The sequence below is a fragment of the Taeniopygia guttata genome, chromosome 1 (genome assembly GCF_048771995.1).
Source record: "Taeniopygia guttata chromosome 1, bTaeGut7.mat, whole genome shotgun sequence".
NCBI classification, from domain to species: domain Eukaryota; kingdom Metazoa; phylum Chordata; class Aves; order Passeriformes; family Estrildidae; genus Taeniopygia; species Taeniopygia guttata.
The window spans coordinates 89,963,040-89,986,760 of record NC_133024.1 but is presented as its reverse complement, the minus strand read 5'-3'; the positions used below and the strand labels follow the sequence as shown (position 1 = coordinate 89,986,760).

General features: G+C 42.9%; 1 protein-coding gene across 2 annotated transcripts in view; it reads right to left on the bottom strand.

Annotated features, from left to right (window-relative positions):
- The window catches only part of ADPRHL1 (ADP-ribosylhydrolase like 1), a 24,865-nt gene extending 1,144 nt beyond the window's left edge, over window positions 1-23,721 (bottom strand). The window contains exons 1-7 of one of the 2 annotated variants that reach the window (XM_072933321.1): window positions 22,335-23,721; window positions 18,371-18,535; window positions 13,266-13,391; window positions 10,669-10,809; window positions 7,490-7,617; window positions 3,739-3,871; window positions 2,525-2,678 (exon numbers count right to left, since the gene is read on the bottom strand). In XM_072933321.1, coding sequence (XP_072789422.1) covers window positions 2,525-2,678; window positions 3,739-3,871; window positions 7,490-7,617; window positions 10,669-10,809; window positions 13,266-13,391; window positions 18,371-18,535; window positions 22,335-22,548 — 1,061 coding nt within the window. In that variant the 5' untranslated portion in view covers window positions 22,549-23,721. Of the gene's footprint in view, window positions 1-1,763; window positions 2,679-3,738; window positions 3,872-7,489; window positions 7,618-10,668; window positions 10,810-13,265; window positions 13,392-18,370; window positions 18,536-22,334 lie in introns of those variants that run through there. The other variant, XM_030279666.3, reaches the window with a different exon arrangement.

Genomic DNA, 23,721 nt, shown 5'->3' with positions numbered 1-23,721 from the left:
TGATCACCATTTTAGACACTCTGGCAGCCCAAAGGATTAGTTGTTGCAGGAACAGTGGCATGGGCAGAAGGAAACAGCACTATGGAGGCCTCATTTAAAAACAAGAAACAAATTGAAAAACACTGTGCTGCTGCAAAAACTGCCAGAGATTAATGAGATTGGTCTACCTTACTGTTGGTAGGCTCTGGGTAAATGGCCATGAGTTGGAGTGTGCAAAGTGCTGCATCTCATGGCCTCCCTCATCCCTGGGCATCCCTACCTGGCCCTGTGGTGTTTGGTCCAACAACCTGCCCCTAGATAAGGAAGACAACCAGGAGCAGCTCTGCCCACTCAAAACGATGCACAGGCCTTTTGAGTGTGTTCAGTGAAATGATGGCCAAGGCACTGCCCACCCCAACAGAGGGTGCTTTAGAGGTTCAGTCCTTATTTTTCATTGAGATTCTCTTACTGATCTCTGAAACACAACTTGGTCCTGCTCAGGTTGGATAGAAGGTAAAGTGGGGAAAATTATGAAGCCCCTTAATATTTGTCGGTGATTATTTTTTCCCTAAAGAAAGAAGAAAAGCCAAAGTACTAGAAAAAGTCCTACCTTATGCAGAATATGTTCTTCTCTCTTCTCTATTGCTGAATTTATTACAGGAGTGCTAGAGGCACCCTAAACTAGAAGCAATGTTTTCAGAAAGTCTTGGTATTCTCTGGCTACTGACACAATTGCTGCCTTTGGTTTAACACATCTCCAAAGCAAACAAGAAAGCACCTTGCGAAGCTGCCAAGAGAAAACATGCTACAACAACAGAGCGAGAGGTAACGCGCAGTACGGAAAACCTTCTCATACGGACATTGTCATGCAGGCTGCTATTCCTACTGACAGGCATCACCTGCTCCTGTGTCTGCCACATAACATCCCAGTGATGATTCCAGCAATGGCTTACACGGAAAAAGGCGTAGGAAAGTACCCATGTATTTTTAGCTATCTTTTTAAAACACAGTTCAGCAGCTGGAGAAAGACAGGAGAAACCAACACCACGTAGGCAATCACACATGGTGGAAATTAGAAAGCATTACGTAGACCTCACTTTCTGAATTTCTAAAGTAAAACATGAGGTTAAATGTGGGAACAAATTTTGAGCTCACTTCTGTGTTATTTCATTGAGGATTCCATATTTGTGCCTGTGCTGCTCTTTGGGGTCATTAGGATGTCCTTCATCAAGGCCTACTGTTTGTTTTGTTTGTGGTCTGCAACTTATAACCCAATTGTAGTTTGCTGGTTTTCTTGAAAAATGAGAAAATAAAAGAAAAAGAAAAAATGAAAAGAAGGGGAAAAAAGGGGAAAGGCAAAGGAAAAGAAAAAGAAAAAAGGATGAAAAAAAGGACATGAAAAAATAAAAAGGAAAAAAGAAAAAAAAAAACAAAAAAGATAGAAGAAAAAAGAAAAAAAGGGAAAAAAAAAAAAAGAAAAAAAAAAGAAAAAAAAAGGAAAAAAGAAATGTTGAAAAATAACTTGGAGAGGAAAGCTGAGATGAAGCCAGGCAAGGAAAGGCAATGAAGAACAAAAGATAATAAAATGAAACGGTGCGGAAAAAGGAAAAAGGTAAAGCAGTTGTAACTTTTCTTCTTAAGAGTTTTCATGGTGCTTGTGAAATGTATCACAGCCTAACTGTTGACCTATTACAACTGCTTGTAGACCTCAGCCAAAAATTCTGATACTGATACAGCAACATATAATCTGTTCAATCTAAAAATAAAGACTGATACTTAGAAAATAGTGCAAGATTAATTTATTTACAAATATTTCAGCCAGTTATATTTTAGATAAATTTTTTTCTGAAGACTGAGGAAGAATAAAAACATAATTCATAAATTTTAGACACATTGATCAGAAATTTTAGACACACTGATGCTTTGCTAGTTCCTTGGAGGTATTTTTAGTGTTGGCTTTTCCTTTTCTGGAAGCTTCTAATGTAACAATACCTTACACCACAGTGCTGATACAGGGATCAGTGATTCATTAAAAGCTAATCCACGAGACATTAGGTTTACAAGTGTCACAGACACATTAGATTTGAGAACAAGGAGGGACACAGTGGTGAAAGGATTGTCAAATATACAGAGAATATCCCCGTGAGTGGGTACTACCATTAGTTTTGCAAGAAAGCATTAGTTCTGAAAATTAATTTCATATGTGTAATTACTGGAAACAGCTGTTTAGAACGTGGTATTATAGCAAGTTAGACTGAAATCAGTCAAAAGATGTTTTATTTATTTTTTGCCATTTGAAATTTAAGCAGCACTCCTTATATTTAGAAATCCCTGCATCTGTAAAAAACCCACAAATATCACATATATCTAATCAGTCTAATGAGTCTAATCAGTCTAATAACTCAGCTATCTTCACTTGCACACAATGTACATAGAGATCTTCAGACTAACTCACGGTTACTTCCTTTACTGCGAATGCCAGTCAGATATCTACAGGGTTTGATATAATCTTTATAGAAAGAGAAAATGGCAGAAACTGCTTTACTTTTCCTCCATGGATAGTCGGTAAAGATTCTCGCCCAAGAACTCGAGCCTCTCCCTTTGCTCCAGGTCCTGGTACAAGCCCTTGGGCACCTTGCTCAGGCCGTAAACCAGGCCGAACAGGCAGCCGGCGATGGAGCCAGTGGCCGCGCTCTCCCCTGCAGGTTTAAGCACAATTGCAGTGGTCTCTTAGTGTCACCTTCACACACACAACCAAAAACTGCCCTGCCTGGAGGAGGGAGCATTCCACACTGATGGAGCACGGTGGGGGTCTGTCGGGTCAGTCCTAAAGGCTAAGGATGCCTCAAGTAAGAGTGCAGTGCCAAGGCAAGCACATGGAGATGCCACTGTGGTGTGCACTCCTGGGCTGGGAGCTCACTTGCTTTTGGGAATATCTACCCCAGCACAGCGGCTCTTGCAGGCAGCTAGCACTGCTAAGAACAAAGCAGGGAGTAATAGTTTTAGGGGTGAGTACTATGCAACAAAGGTTCTGGACTGGAGAGTGTCCCTTCCCTCCTCACAGCACAGTGCAGGCTCTAAAACACCCAGCCTTGCTGAGGAGCACTGATGCTCTGTGCAGGCAGTGCCTGTGGGTCTGTGCCTGCCAGGGTCTGCAGTGGGGGACTGAGCTCTCACCACTGTGTTGGGGCAGGTGAGAGACTCAGAGCCTCTGCAAAGGGCTCACCCCACACAGGGAGGGAGTGAGTAATTCAGGGTTGGGGTCCTATCCCCCAGCTATGCTGGCCCTCCCAAAAGCCCAGCAAAATTTGTCTGCTAAAAAGAAAGTTCTCTCTCACAAAGCTGTAGAAGTACTTAACTGTGTGCCTCCAAGTGCTGGATATTATTTGGCTGGCATTTGTTTGGGTGCTGCATTATTTTTCTCCCTTACTTGGTTTCATTACATGCAGCTAAAAGGTTGTTTGGCCAAAGGTGCTCATGTCTGTCAGCATCTGACAGCGCTTTAGAAAGCTGTACTGGACTTACTCCTCATGCACCTCTGGCAGAACCATGAGAAGTAGATGGAGCAGCACTTGAAAAGTGCTGTAAATGGCTTGTGTGGCAGCTGCTGCCAGAAGAAAGGGGTTTAGAGGCTGAAACCAGACATGAGAATGTCACAGACAACATGGCAGATTGGCCAACAGAGGCAGCTGACAGCCAGGAGGGCGCTATCCCGGCCCTGGCGAGGGAGCAGGGGTGGGAGGCACAGGGGACCCTCACCTCCATGGAACATGGAGCGGTTGCAGAGCTCTGTCCAGTCCCCACCACAGCCCATCAGGGCGTCGTACGCGATCATGGGGGCGTCATGGCCTCGTCTTCCCCCCCGGCCTTCGGAGCTCCAGCGCCGGTACGTCTGTGGGAGAGACAGCGCTGGCAGGGCAGGGCAGGGCAGGGCAGGGCAGGGCATGGGAGCTGCAGTGTGGGCACTGGAGCTGCGGCGTGGGGCACTGGAGCTGCGGCGTGGGGCACTGGAGCTGCAGTGTGGGGCACTGGAGCTGCGGCGTGGGGCACTGGAGCTGCGGCGTGGGGCACTGGCCCCGCCAGGCTGGCGTCTCCCCGGCTGAGCGGGAACAGCTCGTTGGGCTGGGAAGGGCGGCAGGGGCTGTGCTGCGGCTCCTCTGGCACAGTGCAGGATGAGCCACAGCAGCAGCTCCAGCAGCCCTGGTGATGCCTGAGGCGCCGGTATAAGCCTGCACTCCAGCTTAATGCACTAGGCCAAGAGGCTGGTTTAAGCAAGCCAGAAATGCCAAAAAGTAGATCAAGACATATTTCAAGCTCACAACCTAGAAATTCCTTATCATATAAAAAATCGTGGTTGCTAAGGACATATTTGTCAGTCCTCTTACCGTCTCTGGGAATATTCTCAACTCCCCTTGTCACATGCTTGCAAATGTTTCAATTAGCCAAATTTTCATGGGGGGGTGAAAATGTTCTGATCCAGTAATTTCTTTCGGGCCATAGGTTCAGACTATGTAATTCAAGCCCCTTTCTCTGTCTTTTTCTTGCCAAGCCTTTTCTCTCCTCTTCTAAAACCAGTTGTTGAACAAAAGGGAAAATAATTTGCAAATGTAAGAAACAGTTCTTCCGCAGGAGAAGACAGTAGAAAGAACTCCAAATCCACAGTTCGGAGATTTGCAAAGGAAAATTTGATTTTCTCTAGAGCAGATACCACCAGCCCCAATTCCCCAGGTTATCTCAACACAAATAAATATATAGTTAAAAAATATAATCCTGTTAAGAAATGGGCAGCTTTATTTCTTGAAATTTAACTTACATCATGGTAAGCTGAATGTTGCTGGTTGGCTGGCTCTTGGCTTCTGCAACATGTGTGAAGGGCTGGCATTTCTCTCTGTTCACCTGAGCTATTTAATACTTGGTTGAGGTTTATCTACACATACATCAAACATGGCAGAGTTGGACAACAGGTTCACTCTATTTTTTTTATTTTTTTTTTACAATTTAGAGACATTATTTATGCCTTTATGCTATCCTCTGCCCCATGCAAATTTCCAGCCCTATTGCTGCAGTTTGGATGCTGGTGGGGCAGCACAGATGCACTTTCAATGCTACCAAAGGCAGGAGGGCTCAGCATGGAGGGGCTATTCTGGGTGTGTAGCCAGGCTGCTCAAGTGTCACTCCAGTTATTCCTCCTCATCCCTGATGCTCTGCACACATCCGATGTCATCTCGCCTGAAAACGTTTACATTGCAGATAGCTGTCCTGGGACTGAACCTGGCAGGACTTAATTGCCCCAAGGCAGCACTTCCCAAACTGCTTCATTCTCCTTTCAGCTCCAGTGCCTTTGTGCAGCCCTGTGCTGTGCTGTGGCACCAGCCCAGCTTCCCTTGGATGGGCCAGCAAGGACCTAGGACTCGGATGGTGTGCTAGCATGCACTCTCCTGCTGAAGGCACTGAGCTGCTGCCAAGCCCAGGAGGTAATTCACATGTCCTCTCCTTGCTGTCAACCCCTGCCACCAGTGATTACAGCTGCTTCTGACTTCCCCACCCTTCAAGAGCTGACTCACTGCTGGCTAGCACTCCTCTTGGATTCTTTTTTTTCCCGTTCTTTCTGGGTTCTTTCTCACTGCTGGTTTAAGCAACTCCATCTTAAGGGAGTAAGGTCCTCATAGTCTAATTGTCCTGGATGACTTTGGTTTTGTTCCTCCCTCGTTTTGTGGCACATTGTGTCCATCACAGGAAAGAGAGTCGGGTGAATATTTTGTTTGCAGAACCAAGGCTGATCCCACGTGTTGGGCAATGTCTACCCATTCACCGTGTATCTAACATCTTCCAAAAGCATATCACTGAAAAATTATATATACCAGCTTATAGAACAAATGGCTTTTGCTGCTAAGCATTTCAAGGTGTGATTTCTTTTTGGGAGGGAAATTGCCTTTGAAAGATGCTTGGATCAATCCAAGCCACATTTGAGGGCTTCACTTTCACATACAGCTGGCACTGTGCCTGCAGAAAGGTGCACCTGCATGTGGTGACCTGTGGGCAAGGGTTGTGCCAGATGCTGGTGCTCTATTAATTGCATGTGGAAAGACAACTGGCTGTATTCCCAAACACAAGGGGACAGCTAGTCTGGAGGGAAGGCAAAGGGAGGGCACTCCTGGGAAAAAGGCAGGCAGAGTGGTTACCTTCTCCTCATCTATTCTTTCCATAGCTATTAGCACCCTAATGAAGTGTCTCAACTTCTGCCAGGCTATGATCTCTGCCTGATGAGGGAGTTTGAGGGTCAAGCACCATTTTTCCTTTCTTGTTGATTTTTCCTTTTTTGTCAAAATACATAGCTCAGTAGGCCAAAATAGTTGGGCTAGAGTAATGAAGGTAAATTTTGCTTCTGCTTTAGAAATTCATACAGTTCTCTCTTGAAATGATCATGGGGAATTACTGTTTGGTTTAATCTCTCCTAAAGCTTTGCAGAGACTCCAGTAGTACTGGAAGGAGTATAAAAAACTAGTAGCAAATTGCTGGCATTGAATTAGTAAAATAAACCTAGAAGGGAATATTCTTTCTATTTAGAGTGAGCAATTTGTTATTATCCACAGTCAGACTTCCATAGGCACCTTTCATTGCACAGATAATCACCTAAAAATACACAAAGTGACTCGTAAGCATAGAACTATACTTACATAATCTGGAAAAAAGGGATTGATTTATGGCAAAAGGTGTCAAGAACCACATACTTAGTGCTTAGCTGCTAAGTGGAGAGCTTTGAGGGGTGCCAGCCCATATCAGATAGCTGTAAACAGCAGGGAAGAAGACACATTATTTCTCTCGAGTTAAGAAGATATAACCAGCAAAGAAAAGATCATGTACATTATAAAATAGTATCTCATGGAATGTGGTGAAACACCATCTCTCAAGACACTTAAAACTAGCTTGGCACAGCCCATGTTGGCAATGAATCAGTCACTTGGGATGTCTATCTTCTGCTTGAAGGACCAGAAAATCTTAGACTGCTTTGGATTGGAAGAGACCTTTAAAGACCATTGAGTTCCAATCCCCTGCCATGAGCTGAACACCCTCCACTAAATATGACCTAATCCAGCTTCTAATACCTGGGGGTATTTTTGTCAGACTCTGGCCACAGCTCCATTAGGCTTTGATGTGAGAGCCCCAGGCAGGACATCTGCCTTTTCCACCCTCAGATAGCCATGGCCCATATTTTGTACCTGCTCTGGCTACCAGACCATTAAGCCTGCCTCTCTGCGCTGTTTTCTCCCATTGCAGCAAACACGGGACTGGTGGTAACTGCTTTTCTTGTAAGGTAACACATACCTGAGTTGAGGATAAAAGTTGTTTTTTTCTTTCTTGAAATAAAAAGAAAATTAAAAATATTAAAAACCCATATATTTCCTGACTACTCTGGCAGTGGAATCAGTTGAAAAATAGTGATGTGTCTCTTTGAAAATACCTCTGTTGGCTGAGAGCCATCCCAAGAACTTTTGGAAGTTGCAGTTACCTTTTCTCTCTCCTCTGCGTCATAGTTGGCTGGAAAGACAGGCTGGTTCTGATTTTCCTCATTGATTTCTCTCTCCTCCAAATAAAACTGCCACTTGGCTTCAAAGTAAAACCAGTGCTCTTGATATTCTGAAGGCAAAAGACATTAATGATGTACTATTTCATTTCAAGAACATTTTCAGTTCTACTTTTAACATATTTTAAGGATAATGACAGTATTGACTGACATGAAACCCCAGATATTTTACAGTAATGTACTGCATATATACTAAGTGTGTATGGAGTGGGACATCTAATTGAAAACAGAGGATGCAATGATGAAAATACTTTCAGAATTTTGTGCTATTTTAATGTAATTTAAGATATATCAAGATGAAATTTTACAAGAATTTTCTGAAGAGCACTCCAAGGAAAAGATAAGAGTCAACAAAAAGAAAATTATCAGTTCTTTGTCAGTTTTTATTCCTTTACTATGATTAAAGAATATCTAAAAATGTTTCTACATTATAAATACAATTTGACACCTACCTCAGTTATCAATTTTTAATTGCATAAATTCTCCAGTATTTCTGTTCTCTTTTCATGGCATTTATTGTGTGATCATTCAGGAAAAAAACAGATAGGATAGTCCAAAATTCTCATTTGCATATATATATATATATATATAAAAGTATATGAGCAAAGGGATGAATAACACACACATCTGCTACCTGTGCCCATAGAAACAAGCCTTTTTAAATAACCATATGTCTTTCTCCTTTTTTTCTGTCGCTTTGGGAAGTGATCTCTAGTCATGCTTAATGTTCCCCATGTAAATAAACTTATTAAATTTAGTTTATTTTCAAGCCAGTGCTCTAGTTCACTCTTTTTATAAAGGCTTAGAAAGGCACCTAAGTCAGCCACACTGGACTGTTAAGCACATACACATGCTCCTGCCTGCATGAGGCCTGAGGGAAGCCCTGCCTGGCAAGCTGAGGGGGATCAGGAGTTAGAGAACAGTGAGGTGGCCTGGATGGCCAAGTATGCCAAGGCAAACTAACAATTTGGGGTGGGACTATGGATGTAAAATAAAATTTAACAATTCCTCTTTTTCCCTGTCTCTCCTGCTTGGCTTCTCAGTGGCTGAGAAGCACGCACACAACCAAACCATTCCCCTGAAGGTTGATTTGCTTCTTTTCCTAAAATGCCACAGTGGTGACTTTCTTTGGCAATTAAGAACTTTAAGGAATTTTTTGTAAAAATCCTAGCTACTTTGTAGTACCTGACACTTTCACAAAGTAAAAATTAATTTCATTTCATTTCCAGTATCACCTGGAAATGTCCAGCTGTCCTTTTTCTGAGTCTATGACCCAGCTTTGTTTCATTTCAAAGAAACCATTCACCAGAACCCTAAAAAGGGGAGGTGTTTACAAAAACAGAGTGAAAGAGCATTTACAGCCACCAGGCCAAGGGAGCATCTGGATGTATATATAGCATCTACAGGAAAACAAATGTAAGCAAAGCAAATGTAAACTATCAACACCCACTACAGCAGCTGGTTATGACAGTTTTTAGAAATGTGAGTGGCCTGACCTGCCTCTTTCTTTTTTGTTGGCTTTTTGTTTGTTTGTTTGTGGGGGTTTTTCCCCTAATTCCCCCGTGACAATAAACCATAAATGCCTCAAAACTGAATGTTTTCTATATAGCACCTTAAAACCAAGGTGCTTATTTCACAGTTTCAGAAACAGAGGGATCAAGCAGCTGAAGAAGATTTTTGTTGGGTGTAGTATGGTCAGAATCCCATACCACTAACCCTAGCAAGGCTCTGCACCATCCCTTGAGCCCAGCCGAGGTGATGGTCACATTCAGGTCCGTGGAATGATCTGGCCAGTAATTGCAACTGCATATCAGAGAGGGCTGTAGAGTCGAACTCCCTGTGACATGGATAACAAACTCTGTTTGTTATTCATGGGGGATAATATAGCTAAAATAGGATTTTCTAAAACTGGAGGACTCTGTTTGGCAGGATTTCTTTGCAGCACATCTCAGCAGCCAAGGAGCTTAACTTTAATGCAGGACACTTTTCCCATTACCAAAATAGGATGAAGCTCAACAATACGGGCGCTGGCTGGAGGGCATGCCTCAGGAGCCCAGCACACATACCTCCAACAAGGGGTCCTGCTTGGCTGGAGTGACAGGGACCTGCTGCAAAGCCACTCAGAGAGACGCTCGAGCTCGTTAATCCTGCACCTGCTCCTCATGGGGCTCTGCTAAAAAAATCCTGGTGTGCAATGAAGCACAGATGAAAACTCAGGGTCTTTCAGAAAGCCTTCCTGGGGCTCCTTTCAGAAAGCCTTCCTGGGGCTCCTTTCAGATCTTAAAGCAACAGCTTTTCTTTGGGGGTAAGTTTTAATTTCTGAGTGCTCTTGAGCAAAGATTTCTATAGAATTCAGTCTTTCTCAATAGCTGTCCCTTAATCTCTTACCTTGATGCTTCAATGTAAAGATACTTGTCTGTCCACGGCAGGTCTCACCATCACAAACATCACTTCCAGGCAAGGGGGTACTAAGGTACCTTTGCCCCAAAGACCACATGCATAGCAATAATAAAGTGGTAGTATCAAGTTCAGTAGTTGAGTGACACTTTGTTGTTTAAAACAAAGATACAAGAGGTTGTATCTTAAATATTTGTTCTGAAAAGCAGCAAGTAGAATCTGAATTGTGGTCAAAAGTTAACTCTTGGTCAGGAGGCATCTGTAGGTGAAATTTTCCTGGCAGGATGAGGAATGTCAGTGGTTTTCCTTAAGGAAGATGTTGAACTGCACTAATTGATGGAAAGCAGCTGAATAATTAATCTCAGCAGTTTGCCTAATAAGCTGCTAAATATAATTTCCTTCCTCCCCCCCCACCCAGCAATCTCTGAAGATTCCCTAAAAATAAAACTGCAGTAGAACACGGTCATTGCTATTTTGCTTTGTATTTTTGCCACCAATACACCAGGCAACTAACTGGTGCTAGAAGAAGGTGGCACCACCTGTGAAGAGCTTACTTCTCCGAGCAGAGAAAGGATTGGAGGACAGCCTCTGGAGGGAGAAGAGGGGGTGAAGCAACAAGATGTAAAGACAAGGGAGTGACATTTCTTCAGTGCCTTTCCAGCTAAAGATAGCTTTAAGAAAATAAACATTTGATCCAGACTTGGTACCTGCCATGTGGCGAATGGTCTTCTTACAGTATTCTTCAGCCATGGGCACAACCTTCATCATCTCTCTTCCCCACTGTGCAAGGGGTTTCCCTTGTATTGCATATGCCACAAAGAGAGCTGTGCAAAGGGACCCTAGAAAACCTGGAATTCACAAATAACGAGGATTACCAGTGTGCATCTGTGCTGTACAATCCTTTTTGTCCTTATTTTTCCTCTTAAAATCACCAATGGAATGCCTTGTGGCTGTCAGGTAGGTTAACAAATGTGCACAACCCATCTCTGCCTGACGTGTGGCACGTCGAGATTATTGGCTAATGAGTGCTGCCTGTTGGTTTGCGACTTATCTTACATAGAAGGGAGCTTCTGTTCTCAGGGTGTAATGTGATAGAAATTGAGGTGGGGGTAAAAAATAAACATCATCTACCAATGGGATACTGAAAATCTTCTAATTGAAGTCACATGAAATAATTGACTTGTACAAAGTGATTCAATTACAGGCTATATCAGCTTGTTTACAGCATCATCCAGCCCAAGAGTGGTGGTTGCTAGCTCTAACACTATTTCTGGCTCATTTGACTCTAAGGGAACAAACCCATGTCCCCTTAGAAGAAAGAAGAAATTGTCCAAGAACACATGCTGGTATTCTACTTTAGTTACAAATATTTCAACATTTTAAATATTACAAATACTGTGACTGTTGATGGGCACTCAACACTTCCATGTCACCAGAAACAGTCAGATCATTTCTTGCATTTACTTTTGCTCTTGGCATTCTGTCAAGGGCAAAAAGCCAACTTGGTGCAGTATGCAAAAGAAGCTTAAGAAAACCATTCAGTCATTTAAATAAATCCAAGCTGAGTAAAGTATTGATGCAGGTGCTTCTCTCGGTGCATGGGTCCAAAAATATTCACTCGTGCTTAGAGGCAATTATGACTTTTTTGTTTCGTTGGAGGTAAAACAAAATTATCTTAGGAGGTGACAAACCCAGATGAGGTGATTACTAATTCCCTCTGCCACAAGACTTACAATACTGGGTCAGGCCCAAGGCACATACATCTTGAGTCCCATAGATGTTTTTGTAAAGAATAACAGCCCGTGTAGACCCAGCCCAAAGGGCCTCACTCAGATAGACAGCATCTAGCCCAGATGCCGCAAAGATCCTTGAGGGCCTCATTTACAGTGCAGGAGGCAGCAGTGGGTTTAGAGTGTGAATCAAAGGGCTAGCAGGGGGCAGTGAGACACCTCACTCAGAGGGTGGCAGAGGCTGGGGTGTGTCCTGAAGGTTTTCCAGGGGCTGGCAGTCTCCTCCTGCCCGCTCCTCAGGCTGCCCACCCACTGTTGCTGTTGCCCTACTGGCCCTGCTCATGGCAGCCCTCACACAGCCTGCTGCTCCTCACTGGGGAAGAAAGCACACCCAGCCAAGGTGTCTGCCTCTGGAAGACAGAGGGAACCCCAGAGTGAAGTGGTTTGGCTTCTCCATTCCCCAGAACAACTAGGCTAGTTTTAGGGGTCATTCTAATTCCACCGCTTGTTTGATTTTGACAAGACAACCTCTTTTCCTGGTCTCCTTTGAACGCAGGCATACCTGTGGACTTTGCAGCTGCCTGTAGCATCCAGGTCTGAGGCTTCACTGTGCATAACATGGACAAGTATTTCCTTTGTCTGCTTGTTTCAGTCCCAATGGCCCTTCCACCCCTCTCCTTCCTTCCTCTCTACTGTGCTACTTGTTTCTTTTCCCAGCTGAAAAATCCTTCTAGATGTAATTTCTCACTGTATGGAAGGTGTCTGACAAATTGGATCCTCCTTGCTGCCATTTTCTGGGTCTCATAAGCCCTTTCTGACATGATGGACGAAGACTACAAGCAGTCTTATGGCTACTAATGCACCACGGACTTTACACACCAACCTAACTTTCTGGTTTGTTTTGAATGCTTTTCCCCTGATTTTATAGCATCCTGATGGCTTTTCTGACTGCTTCATAGCAGTGAGCATGTTGAACGTGTCATCATTCATTATGGTTTTATTTATTGCTGTTTAAAACAGACAGAATGAATACATGTTTACATAGCATAAAATTATCAAAATGACAGACCGGAATATTAGAAATCACATTAAGTCTGCTTATTTAGGTTTTGTTTAGAAAATGTTTCAGATTGTATCTTAATGGGTTTTTTTGGCTTACTACCTTTACTTACAGTGATTGGATATGACAAAACCTGCCAAGAGAAAAATGTTGTTTTCCCCTGAACCATAAATTTGCATGGTAACAGTGAGTCATCTAGATATACATGAATCCTAAAATTTGATCAGGGCAACTAAAATGAATATGCTTTTGACAAGGCAGGTTATGTTTACATACTGGGATTTTAGGAGAGAAAACAACTATGCTTGAGGATGCTGTTGGCATAATATACAAGCAAATATATATAAGCCTATATAAGTAATATACACATGTATGTATTAACCAAGCAAAGTTCAAACTGAGGCCTTGAAGCCTGCAAAGCAGAACTGGTTTGGCCAGGGGAGTTCACAGGAGCCATGTTAGTCCCTGCAGAAGAGCAAAGCTGCCTTAGGGGATGGCAGAGTGCAGGCATTACCTGTGGGATGGTTATGAGTCATTCGTCCACACTCAATGCTCACTTCAATAAGTGACTCCAGCCTTTCTGGCTTCCAGTATCGCATCCCTAAACACATGGCTTTTGTGGAAGCTCCAAATCCAGAACCTAAAGTGAAAGGATAACACCATGTATTCAAAAGGAGATTGATCTCAACAAATGTATTGATAAAATGTGAAACAAGCACACTTCATTAAATCAACTCATGGGAAGGGAACTCCTCAGGGGATGGGAAATTACCGGGCAAAATGAGTTACAAGTTTTGAAAGTTTCTTGTGAGAAATTTTGCTCCTGCATAGTCATTCTGGTTTTACAGGTATATTCCAATATAATCAAGTGCTATGAAGACCATAGTGGGCTCAGGAAGCCATGTGCTCTCTTGTTCACAGGATTTATTTGATCCAAACTCCCATTCCATCTTCACTCATTTTTGGCTGACACTGCTGTTTTGCTTGCTCCAGGTACCCACACCAGAAACAGAACTTTGAGAAACAGATACATTTCCCCCCAACCTTATTTAATAGTTGTACACACACAATTAAACCACTTTACATGCACTTCACAGTTCACCTTTCAATTTTAAATGCATGTTTCATCCTGGAGAGCCTCACCAGTTTCTGCTACATACAAAAGTAATGTGTCCAAAAGAAACTAAAGGCTACTGAGCCAAATCCTACAAAGTTAGGCAATGTCAGAACTGAAGTTTCCCATGCAACCTGAAATTAGTGCTTGCTGTGCTACAGCCTACACTTACCAAGCTTTGTCTTGGGAACCTCCACCTCCGTGTAGCACAAAATTTGTTTATTGAAGAGCTAATTCAGAATTTCTTTTACTCCTTAGCACTGAATGTGTGATCACAGGTGTTCAACTTTTAAACACTTAATTGAATGGAGTTAAACTTACTAATGAGTTTCTCTGCAGTACTTATCACAGTAATTTTAGGATCCCAGAGAAGTTTTAATGAGCTTATCTTCACCAGGCACCAGTGAGGTGATTATCTCCTCTTTGCAGCTGGTGAGCCAATGCCCAAAAAAGCATTAACTCATTGCAGGCAACCACCCTGAGCTGGGTAGGCCTCTATTTTTCAAGGTACTTGGCATTTTTCAGCACTGTCTTTGCTCAATCACACTTCCCAGTGACCTTGGGAATAGCTGAGAGCAATCAGCATTTCTCTTCTAGGTTCCTGTAAGATAAGGGGTATATTTATGCTACCTAATTTTAGCTTATGTGAACCTGCATTAGGAGCCCAATCTCCTTGTCCTTCCCAGCATGGAGAAAGGCAGGATGTCCATTAGTGTGTATGATGGCATAGTAGGAGCAACCCAGGGGCTGGAGTGAATTGAAGCAGCAGATGCCGAGGTCACAGCTTTCAGTCACTTATCTGGAGAAGGGCCCTCAGCTGCTCCACTGGGCTTTGCCTGCTGTGACAGCAGCAGGGGCTCTTTTGGAACATCTCTTGCAATCAAGTCTTGTGCCAAGTGGCTCCAGCTCCAATGTCCTGAGATTATGAGTGTGATCCAAGTCGAGTAGTGGGGGTGGCAGTGAGTTCTACTTCAAGCCAAACTGAAGTCTGAGCCAAACTAACATAAACCACCTACTGGCATTTCCAGGTGCAATATCTGAATTTTCCTCTTAGGAAAAGAGTTCTTCCTCTCCCCTAGAGGAGCTATCCGGGAGCAGATAAAACTGTCTGCCTAACCCATAGATCACATAGAAACCACAAGGAAGAGTCAGGAAGGAAATCCAGTCTTCCAGGGCACCACTCAACTGGGAGAAATATCTCCTGCTTTCAAGGCCAAACTCTTCATTTAATCATCTGCTGCCATAGGATAGCACATGAGAGTCTTCACTATGCAGACCTGGTTTCACCAAAGGACACAGTCCATGCTGGTTATCCAAGAGGAGAGGCTCTTGCACTACACTGCTAATTAAATAACATTTCTCAGTATATCTGAAGTGGAAGATGTACTACAGGGATCCGACTGCTGGTCTGGAGGAGGTTGTCTTTCCCACTTCATTGCGTTCCTACAGTCTGGGAAGTTCCATTAAAGCCTTCTGCAGAATTAGACAAGTAAACTTGGTAACAAAAAATTCCATCACATGGAGTAACATTAAACCCAGACAGAGCTTCAGGGAGCTAACTCCCATGTCTCACATTTACCATTTGAACTAAGGACACAAGGGACAGCAAGATAGCAAGATAGTCCAAGCAACAGGGGTGACACATGTGACAATGTAAGGACTGTCCTCCATTATCAGACCAAAGGTCAAACCACCTCATCATGTCTGACAATGAAGAGGATAATCAAGAAAGAGCAAAAAATAAGTACAATGACATTATCCCTTAGTACTAACTAAGCTGCTGACAATTTGTCTCCCTGATCCAGGAGGCAGCTGGTTATTCATTTTTCTGCTTAAAAACCCTTGAAGGTTTTCCCCTGAGTGAATTTGCCCAGCTCATTTTCGAATTCACATGAACTGTATTATCTATAAATTGGCATTGGAAAATACTTATGGAGCTTATGTAGGTGTTGTGTGAAGTCTTTTTTTTTTTTTTTTTTTTTTTTGTCTTGCTTTGAGCTCATGGACTACAAGTTTCATTAGAAGTCCCTAGTTGCTGTCCTGGAGGAGACAGTGAATTTTTGCTGTATCCATGTTTCCCAGTTATTTTCCTTTTAATCTGTGCACTACAAAATTTTTTTTTAGTGTGTGATTTTCTTCACTCTACACCTGTAGAATAAAAAAGATTAGGGTAATGGATGCTAAGCCCTGAAGAGGATGTGCCTTTTGTGACTACAGATCATTCTGCTTGAAAACTTAGAGCCCAGCACCTTTATCTCCTGTGCATCTGCAGCTTAACCTTCTCTTCATCTTTCCCCTCACTTTCCTTGTTTTTCCTCACACTTTTCCCTCATGCTCCTCTGCCAATACCACCTGCAGAAAGTTCTCAAATACTTCTAGGAAGCCCAGAAATTGCTTCCACAGCTGCAAATAAAGACCTGCTTGGATGCTGCAGTCTTGGCCTGAAAGACACAGGATACAGGTAGAGCCCAGCTATTTGACCCACCATTTGACTGGCCTGTCACAGTCACTCCAAAAGCAAATATCTGACTCAGGGGGATACTACCATACTCAGATTTTGGTTCCAGTTCTACAACATCAGCATTCCTCTTCTGAGCAATTTGAAGTTTTGTCAATGGGTTAAAAGATTTTTACCATGTCTCAGAAACAGCAAACTCATCTGCATCAAAACTTTAAAAAGTACTTACAAACAAAAGCAAACACTCAATGGAGAGAATTTTAGCCTTGTGCTTATCAATGTTATAAATTGTAAACAAGCTCTTAAAATTGAAGGTGTTAGACAATCTTGGGCAGGTTTTCTGGTGATCACAGGAATCTCGTCAGCCTCTAACATAAGCCAGGTATCTCTGCAATGCATGCGGCAATGAATATGACATGAGGTGGCAGAGACACATAGGGCAGTTTGACTTAGGGATTCAGTGTGCTGACTAAACCCACAAGAATTTGAGCAGAGAAGCATCCATAAGCAATGCAAAATTACCTAAGTCCATGAGTGCTGGCACATGAATTATTGCTGGAAGCAAGATAAGATAGAATGCCCACAGCAAATCGGCCTTTTGGTTCCAGCCCATCCAAAATATAACCTGACTTCCAGGCATTCAATGCCTGTGGCATGTTTTTGCCTCAAGAAGAATTTTGGACAAATTCAATTAAAAGTTAATTATGTCCATAGCAGTGCTGGGTCCCATAGAAGGCAGAACATCTCCACTTCAGGTTCTTCTGCTCTCAGGGTAAAAAAAAGTCTTCCTGAAAGGTTCCAAATTTGTCAGACCAGATGGAGAAGATGGTTTTTAGCTGCCAGATCTCAAGGCAGGAATTAATTTTAGATTCTTCTAGCCCAGAGTATCCCCAAAGCAGATAGTCCATGGAAAGCTGGGGAGGAGGAAGGCTGAAAGAAGAGTGGTAGCTCCAACACCACAGTGGACCAGGCAACGACCATACTCAACTGCTTGTCGAACAATGTTAAGAGCTACTTGGGGCCAACAGCAGCTCCCACAATTATTTTCTCCAAATTTTATCCACTGTCAGTCACAAAACACATAACAACTGCCAAAGGGGCTCTTTCTCTGATCTGGCTGGCTGATGGCAGGGTGGGAAGAATACATCCTTTTCACTCCCAGCAGCTGTTGTGAGGAGCAGGGAACAAGTGAGAGATGCTTTTTTTTGGTCAGAGAAAACTGGCTGCAGAGACCTAGAAATAGCTATGGCATTATGCCACTGGGCCTTTGCCATGCTGTTGCATCAATAGGCAGCTCTGTTGAGGCAGTGTTCTGCAGTGGTCTGCAGTGGCTGAGTGACACAGTCAGCGAGCTGACACCGTTTTGTGGCCGTCTGGGTCCCCCATCTCTGATAATGGGGTGTCTCTACAGGCTTTCAAGATGAATTGCACTGTGTGTGTTTGTGTGTGCACATAGCTGTGTGCATATTATTTAACTTGAAGTGGAAATTTTATTCATTGTTGACATAAATGATCATAAAGAGAAAGAAAGAGAGGGTCAGGCATAGGTAAAACAGGGTAGGAATATTAGGGATTATCAACAAAACAATCATAGCTGTTGGCAGGGAATCCAAATGGAGAAAAGTCTCTGCTTTCCCTCCAATGAACGTGTTGGTGCTTAGAGCAATTTACAGGCTTGGCATTTTGTTTCAGATCTGGTGTCACTGAAAAGATTCAAGTCTAAAAACGTTTAAAGGAAAAATGGCAGAAAATATTTCTTAAAATAACCATTAAACTCAAGGACAAAGATCTGGACCCTGAGGCACAGAGCCAAGGACAAAGCCTCTTTAAATAGATGTTAAAGAGGGAGGGGTTTGCTTACAAGAGGACACAGTGCCCTACAGAAGGAATTCTTGGCAGATCTCTCATCCTCAGGCGAACATGGAAACGTTTCAGGGATAGTGGCCTTTGATGTTGGGGGGAAAAGGAAATAATTTCCATATAGCCACAAAGATGGAGAGCATGCATTATTCTAGGCAAGCCCTCTCCCAGGAAAGCAGTACCGTACCTTTTTCATTGAAGGGCGTGTGCCAGGCCAGAAGGTGGTTGTCTGGTTTTAACTCCCTGCAGCCTTCGATGGTGGCGGGGTCCGGCCGCCTGCCCGTGAGCTTGTCCACAGCATCCACATAGCGCTTCACCAGCTCCCGGTACAGATCTTCCAAACACCAGTAATCTGCTCCACGGAGGGAAGAGAAGGTTGTTGTGTGAAGGCAGAAGAGCAAAAAAAAAAAAAAAAAAAAAAAAAAAAAAAAAACCACAGATAACATGCAAGCAAGCTCACTGTGCATTTGAAAAATATTCCTGTTTCCACTTCCAATATACCGAGTCACGTTTCTGGTGCCTCTGTGACATTTTTACACAACATGACAGCGGGCTGGAGGAAGAATGGTCTTGACTCTCAGTTCTCATCTTCCCCTCTTTTCCTTTCCACATTTAATTCCTTCACTGTTATGATGAAGCATTCTTTAATCAACAGTAGCTGCTGAGGACCTTTATTTAAGCTCCGTGGTGTGAAGTCAATTCAGAAACTATCAACTATCAGCTGACAGCATGGCTGCCATGAGGTCTGGGTAAAGCCAACTGTGCCTGGCTCAGTCCCTGCCTATACACACGTGAATCCAATCTAAAAATGAAAGCCTTTTTTTTAATTACCACATTACAGAATCTCTTTAAGAGATATGTATGACTAGATACAAAAGCAAATTGCAACTTCATTTTTTAAATCTGTATGTTATATGTATTTTGTCTAAAATTTGTAGGTCTTTCATTCAGGGATCCAAATATCTTATAATATCACAGTGACGTTTTAAAAAAAATACTATAAAAATTCCTACGGCCTGAAGGTAGTTTCCAGCACATGAATTTCTCTCTGTAATAAATTCACTAACAACATCTGTTTATAGATTATTTTTACCAAGTCCTACAGTCTTGCCTAAGGGGGAGCCTTCCCTCTGTTAAACATAGACCATTCTCTCAGCTGATGTTATCTGTTGTTGGTCTTGAAGAATCCTGCCCTTGTATCCTGTTGAGGAAAAGATTCCACTGGCACCTATTACAGCTGTGTAATCAGTGGGAACAGAGGCCGAAGGGATTTATCCACTTATATGTTTTCTACATACTTAGAGAAATCCCATTTAATACTTGGTTAGTTGCACAGGTTGAAAGACACAGAAGGGGAAGTTCTTCTAAAAATATCTTCATTTTGTCAGAGATGGTGAATTCTAGAAATCCACAATTTTAACTTAGGAGAAAGTTTGGAGTTCCAGAAGCAAGAGACATTCTAAGTAGTACCAATTATGGAGGCAGGCAGAAAAGAAGATGAAGGGTAGAATAAAGATTCCTCTTCTTTCACATAAAATAATATCCTACCAATTACACTGGCCATCCCACATATAATCCTGAAGAAACAAGACACGTTCAGGCTGCCAGCTCTTTCCAGATTTAGGAGTCAGGTGTCACAGTTTATCCAGATGGGAGCCAGGAGCAGAGTTTACTGCCTTCCAGCTCCTGCAGAAACCTTGTCCCCAGAGCACAGAGTCCTTGTGGTCCAGCACCTCCAGGCTGTTCAAGCCCACCATGGTTCCCATGCCTGCAGCCAGATTGCTGTCTCAGCCATCAATAGGATGGGTTCTTTCTTTAGAAGTGAACTTTTATTTTTGTTTAACCCATGTGTAAGCAAGAGAGGAAAACAACAATGCTTTTGTTGTTACCCAGATAGTTTCCCTGTGTTTGATGATGCTGTCCTTGTTCCTCCCTTATAGGACAGACTCCTCCTGGGAGCAGATGTTTTGTCTGTCCTTCATTGTCAGATCAATCTTTCAGTCAGGGCACACGGTGGATTTGGGGAGCAGCAGCTCAGTCTGCAGCAGTGCCCACCGCCCTGGTTGCTTGTGGCCATGCCACTCCTGGGATGTTCTTTCTCCATGCAGTTGCCAAAGCAATGGCCAAAATCCCTTCTGCAGGGGAGAGCTGCCTTTGTCTTTAACACAAGCCTGTCCCTGGCTGCTGCCTCAGCCCCAGGCTGGGAGCTCCCCGAGGGCAGTGCCTGACAGCGACAGCAGGACCTCATGGCTTTGGGCCATGGGCATGTTTGTGCCAGCCTACAAGTACCCTACAGGTGAGCTCTGGGGAAAGCTGTGGCCAGCAGGCAGCCAGGCAGGCAAACAGGACATGCAGGGAGCAGGGCAGGGAACGACAGAGATATTTTTATTGCTTATTTCCCCTCCTCCTCCTTCTTCTTCTTTTTTTTTTTTTTTTTTTTTTAATCTGTTTCCACAGCAATAGGGGCAGGTCCCCAGGGCTGGTGGGCAGATGCCTTTAGCCTCACAGACGCTCACCTTCTTCAGCTTCACTCTGTTGATGAGTGTGATTTGGCACCTAGACTGATCCATGAGCAAGCCATGGGGCGTTTCTGCATTCCTCATGTCAGGAGGAGATGCTGCTGTGGGCAGGTTCTCCTTGTTTCCCTTGTGGGAAGCAGGGTGAAGGATTCATTTTATCCCACTCACCAACGTTGCTGTGAAATGAAGATTTTTTTCTAAAATTCCCTATTCCATCTTGCTGTTTCCTCTCCAGCCCATGAAAGCACCTTTTTAAAATGTTTGTCTCACCAGGTGAAATAAATGAGAGTGTAGGATAAACACGGTCAATGGAAAAAGTAGTTTAAACTTTTTTCTTTAGAGCAATTTACAGGCTGCTATACTTAAGAAAAGAATTATTATTTTACTGGTGGTCTAACTGACTTGATTACCCAGAAGTTGTGATTTTAGAGGGTTCAATAAGGAGGAAACATATGATACATATTTAATCATAGCCTATATTCAGAAATATGCTAGTCATCTTTTTTTCTTGATAGGCTGACATCTTGCCCTTATCTTTAGTATATTAGCTACCCCTTAAACCATTGGTTAGCTAACAGCCAAGTATGAAGTGTCCTACACACTCTTCAACTGATCTCTGCCTGCTAAATTTAGAGCAGATTGGAAGCAGGCAGATAAAGGCGTGAAACACTAGCACAAAGGAAACCTCATTGATGTGAAGGATTCTCTGCTACATTGGGAGCTTCTGCTACTGGTAGCTATGCAGTGTTATGAGTTTTACGAAAAATCAGGAATACTTTTACAGAGACTTAAGAAGAGGCAAAGAGGCAAAATACTGTTGAAGAAGCAAAATACTGCTGGGAGGTCACAGTCTTCTGGTGTCCTTTCTATGATCTTTCCAGTCTCAGAAAACTCTAGGTTGATTGGTAAATTGTCAATACAAACACTTCTCATCTTAAAAAGACTAACCCCACCTTAAGAAAAGACAAATGTTCTCTCTCAAACCATTGTGATTCTAAAAGACATCTTAATAACTTCCATTATTATGACAGATTTCATTATAAATACAGTGTGTTAGGATACTATTTGGACTAAAGACATGGAACTTTCCTTATAAAAAAATAGGTTTTTGCAGATGCAACCCTTTGTTTGAGGGGCAGCAAAGAGGAGACAGGACTGGTGCTTTTAGCCTGAAGGAGGTACTAAGGTAACTCTACTCCAGCCTGGAGTTCTGGATACAAACATATGAAAAATGCACTCAGAAGAGCTCTTATCTGTTACAGAAGACTCTCTAAGTGGCTATATTATTCCCTGATGTACTCCAGCATACAGATAATCTATTTGGCAATTATTTTTGTTACACTGAACATGTGATATTTTAGTCTTTAAGCTTTAAACAACTGTGTATCTCTAGGGAAAATATAGGAAGAGCCCCTCCACACTCCAGAAATCAAGACCCCCCCAAGTTTGTGAGATGGTCACAGGATTGTGCTCACGGAGCAGCCAAACTAATGCACATTATCATTCACATAAGCAGCATTTCTGACACGCTTTCTCATGATTTCCCCAGCAATCAGGCTTATTCTAAGAATTGCAGCAGCTCCACAGTTCTGTTCCTCTGCAGACTGCGGTCGCTGTTCCTGCTGTACCTACCTGTGATGACAGCCTCAGCTGTAGCCATGTGCATGAGCGTGTTGTCACTTACTGGCCACTTGTCAGGAGAGAGCACCAGGTTCTCAAGCCCTCCAATTTCCTTCAGCTCCTGCTGGATTTTTGCGCCTAAGGCATTGTTTTCACGGGAGAAATTGCGATAACCGAGAGCATCCCCTACTGCAGCCAGAACAAGTGCAGCCTTAAATTTATCCATCCCCAAGACACTTTCCACTTTCCTTTTGCCTGAGACAGCCACTGAATCTTGATCTTCCTTTGTTCCTTTGCCTTCAACTCAGCTCCCCCGACACTTTATATCAGCCATTGTGTCACACCAAGAGCTCTCTCTATAAGGCAAGGACTTCCTTTTCTGGCTCTGCAGATGCCATCTCTTGTCTGGGACCCGACAGAGAGGAAATATTTCATAACCCAGGGATTTTGCAGGGGTTTTGTTCAATGAAACTGTAAGACCAGACCTAGAAAAGCCTAGTTTCTGCAACTCAGCTTAAAGCAAGCCAGGAGATCCTTAGCCCTACTCAGCCAAAGTAACTCTACACCCAGAAAAACAGATGCCTCCACAGGGGTGCTTATTTATTCAACAAGTTGTAAATTAATATTTTTTCTTCTGCCCATTTCTGATATGCTGAAGTCAGCCTCCCTCTCAGGGACCAGTCAGAAGTAAAGGCTATTATAAAATCAGTTTTCCAGGCTCTGCACACTGTAGGAGGGATTAAGCAGTAAGAAATGTAGTGAAATGCAGATAACCTCTCCCATTTCTAAATACACCTTATGGAGGTATTTTGTTAACAGCTTTCTTGTTCTGTTTCACCTAGTACAAGAATGTTCTGTTAATTCACTGCACCCCTGGATAAACACTGAGCAAAACAGCAACTTCAATTCCATGTCTCTTACTCCCTGGCAAAGAGTGACTTCTTCCTAAAGCTGAGGTCAGTCCACATTTTGATTCTGGAAGGAAACTATTTTGAAAGGTGTATTGAAATGGCATCCTGTGAGTCTAATAACATCCTAAAGACTCACAAATTGCTACTACTTTAGACAGAAATAGAAATAGAAATATAAACATTGAGAGTTAAACAGAAAGCATTGATTGACTTGACTAATTTTGATAACTGATACCAGGGGAAAGGTCTTTGTTTTCTTTGATCTTTTTCAGAGGGCAATACTGGTTGCTATTCAGATGGAAAAGGCCAGCAATGTAAGGGATGCACCATCCTAGAACCCAAAACAACAAGTTAAAAAGCAATAAGTTAATCATGGTCTCAGTTATTGACCTGTGTAGAAATATCTCTGTACTTAATGGATTTTTAGGACGCACAGAAGCATTGCCATGCCTGCTCTACATTAGAAGAAATAAGGTGCCCAAATGGTG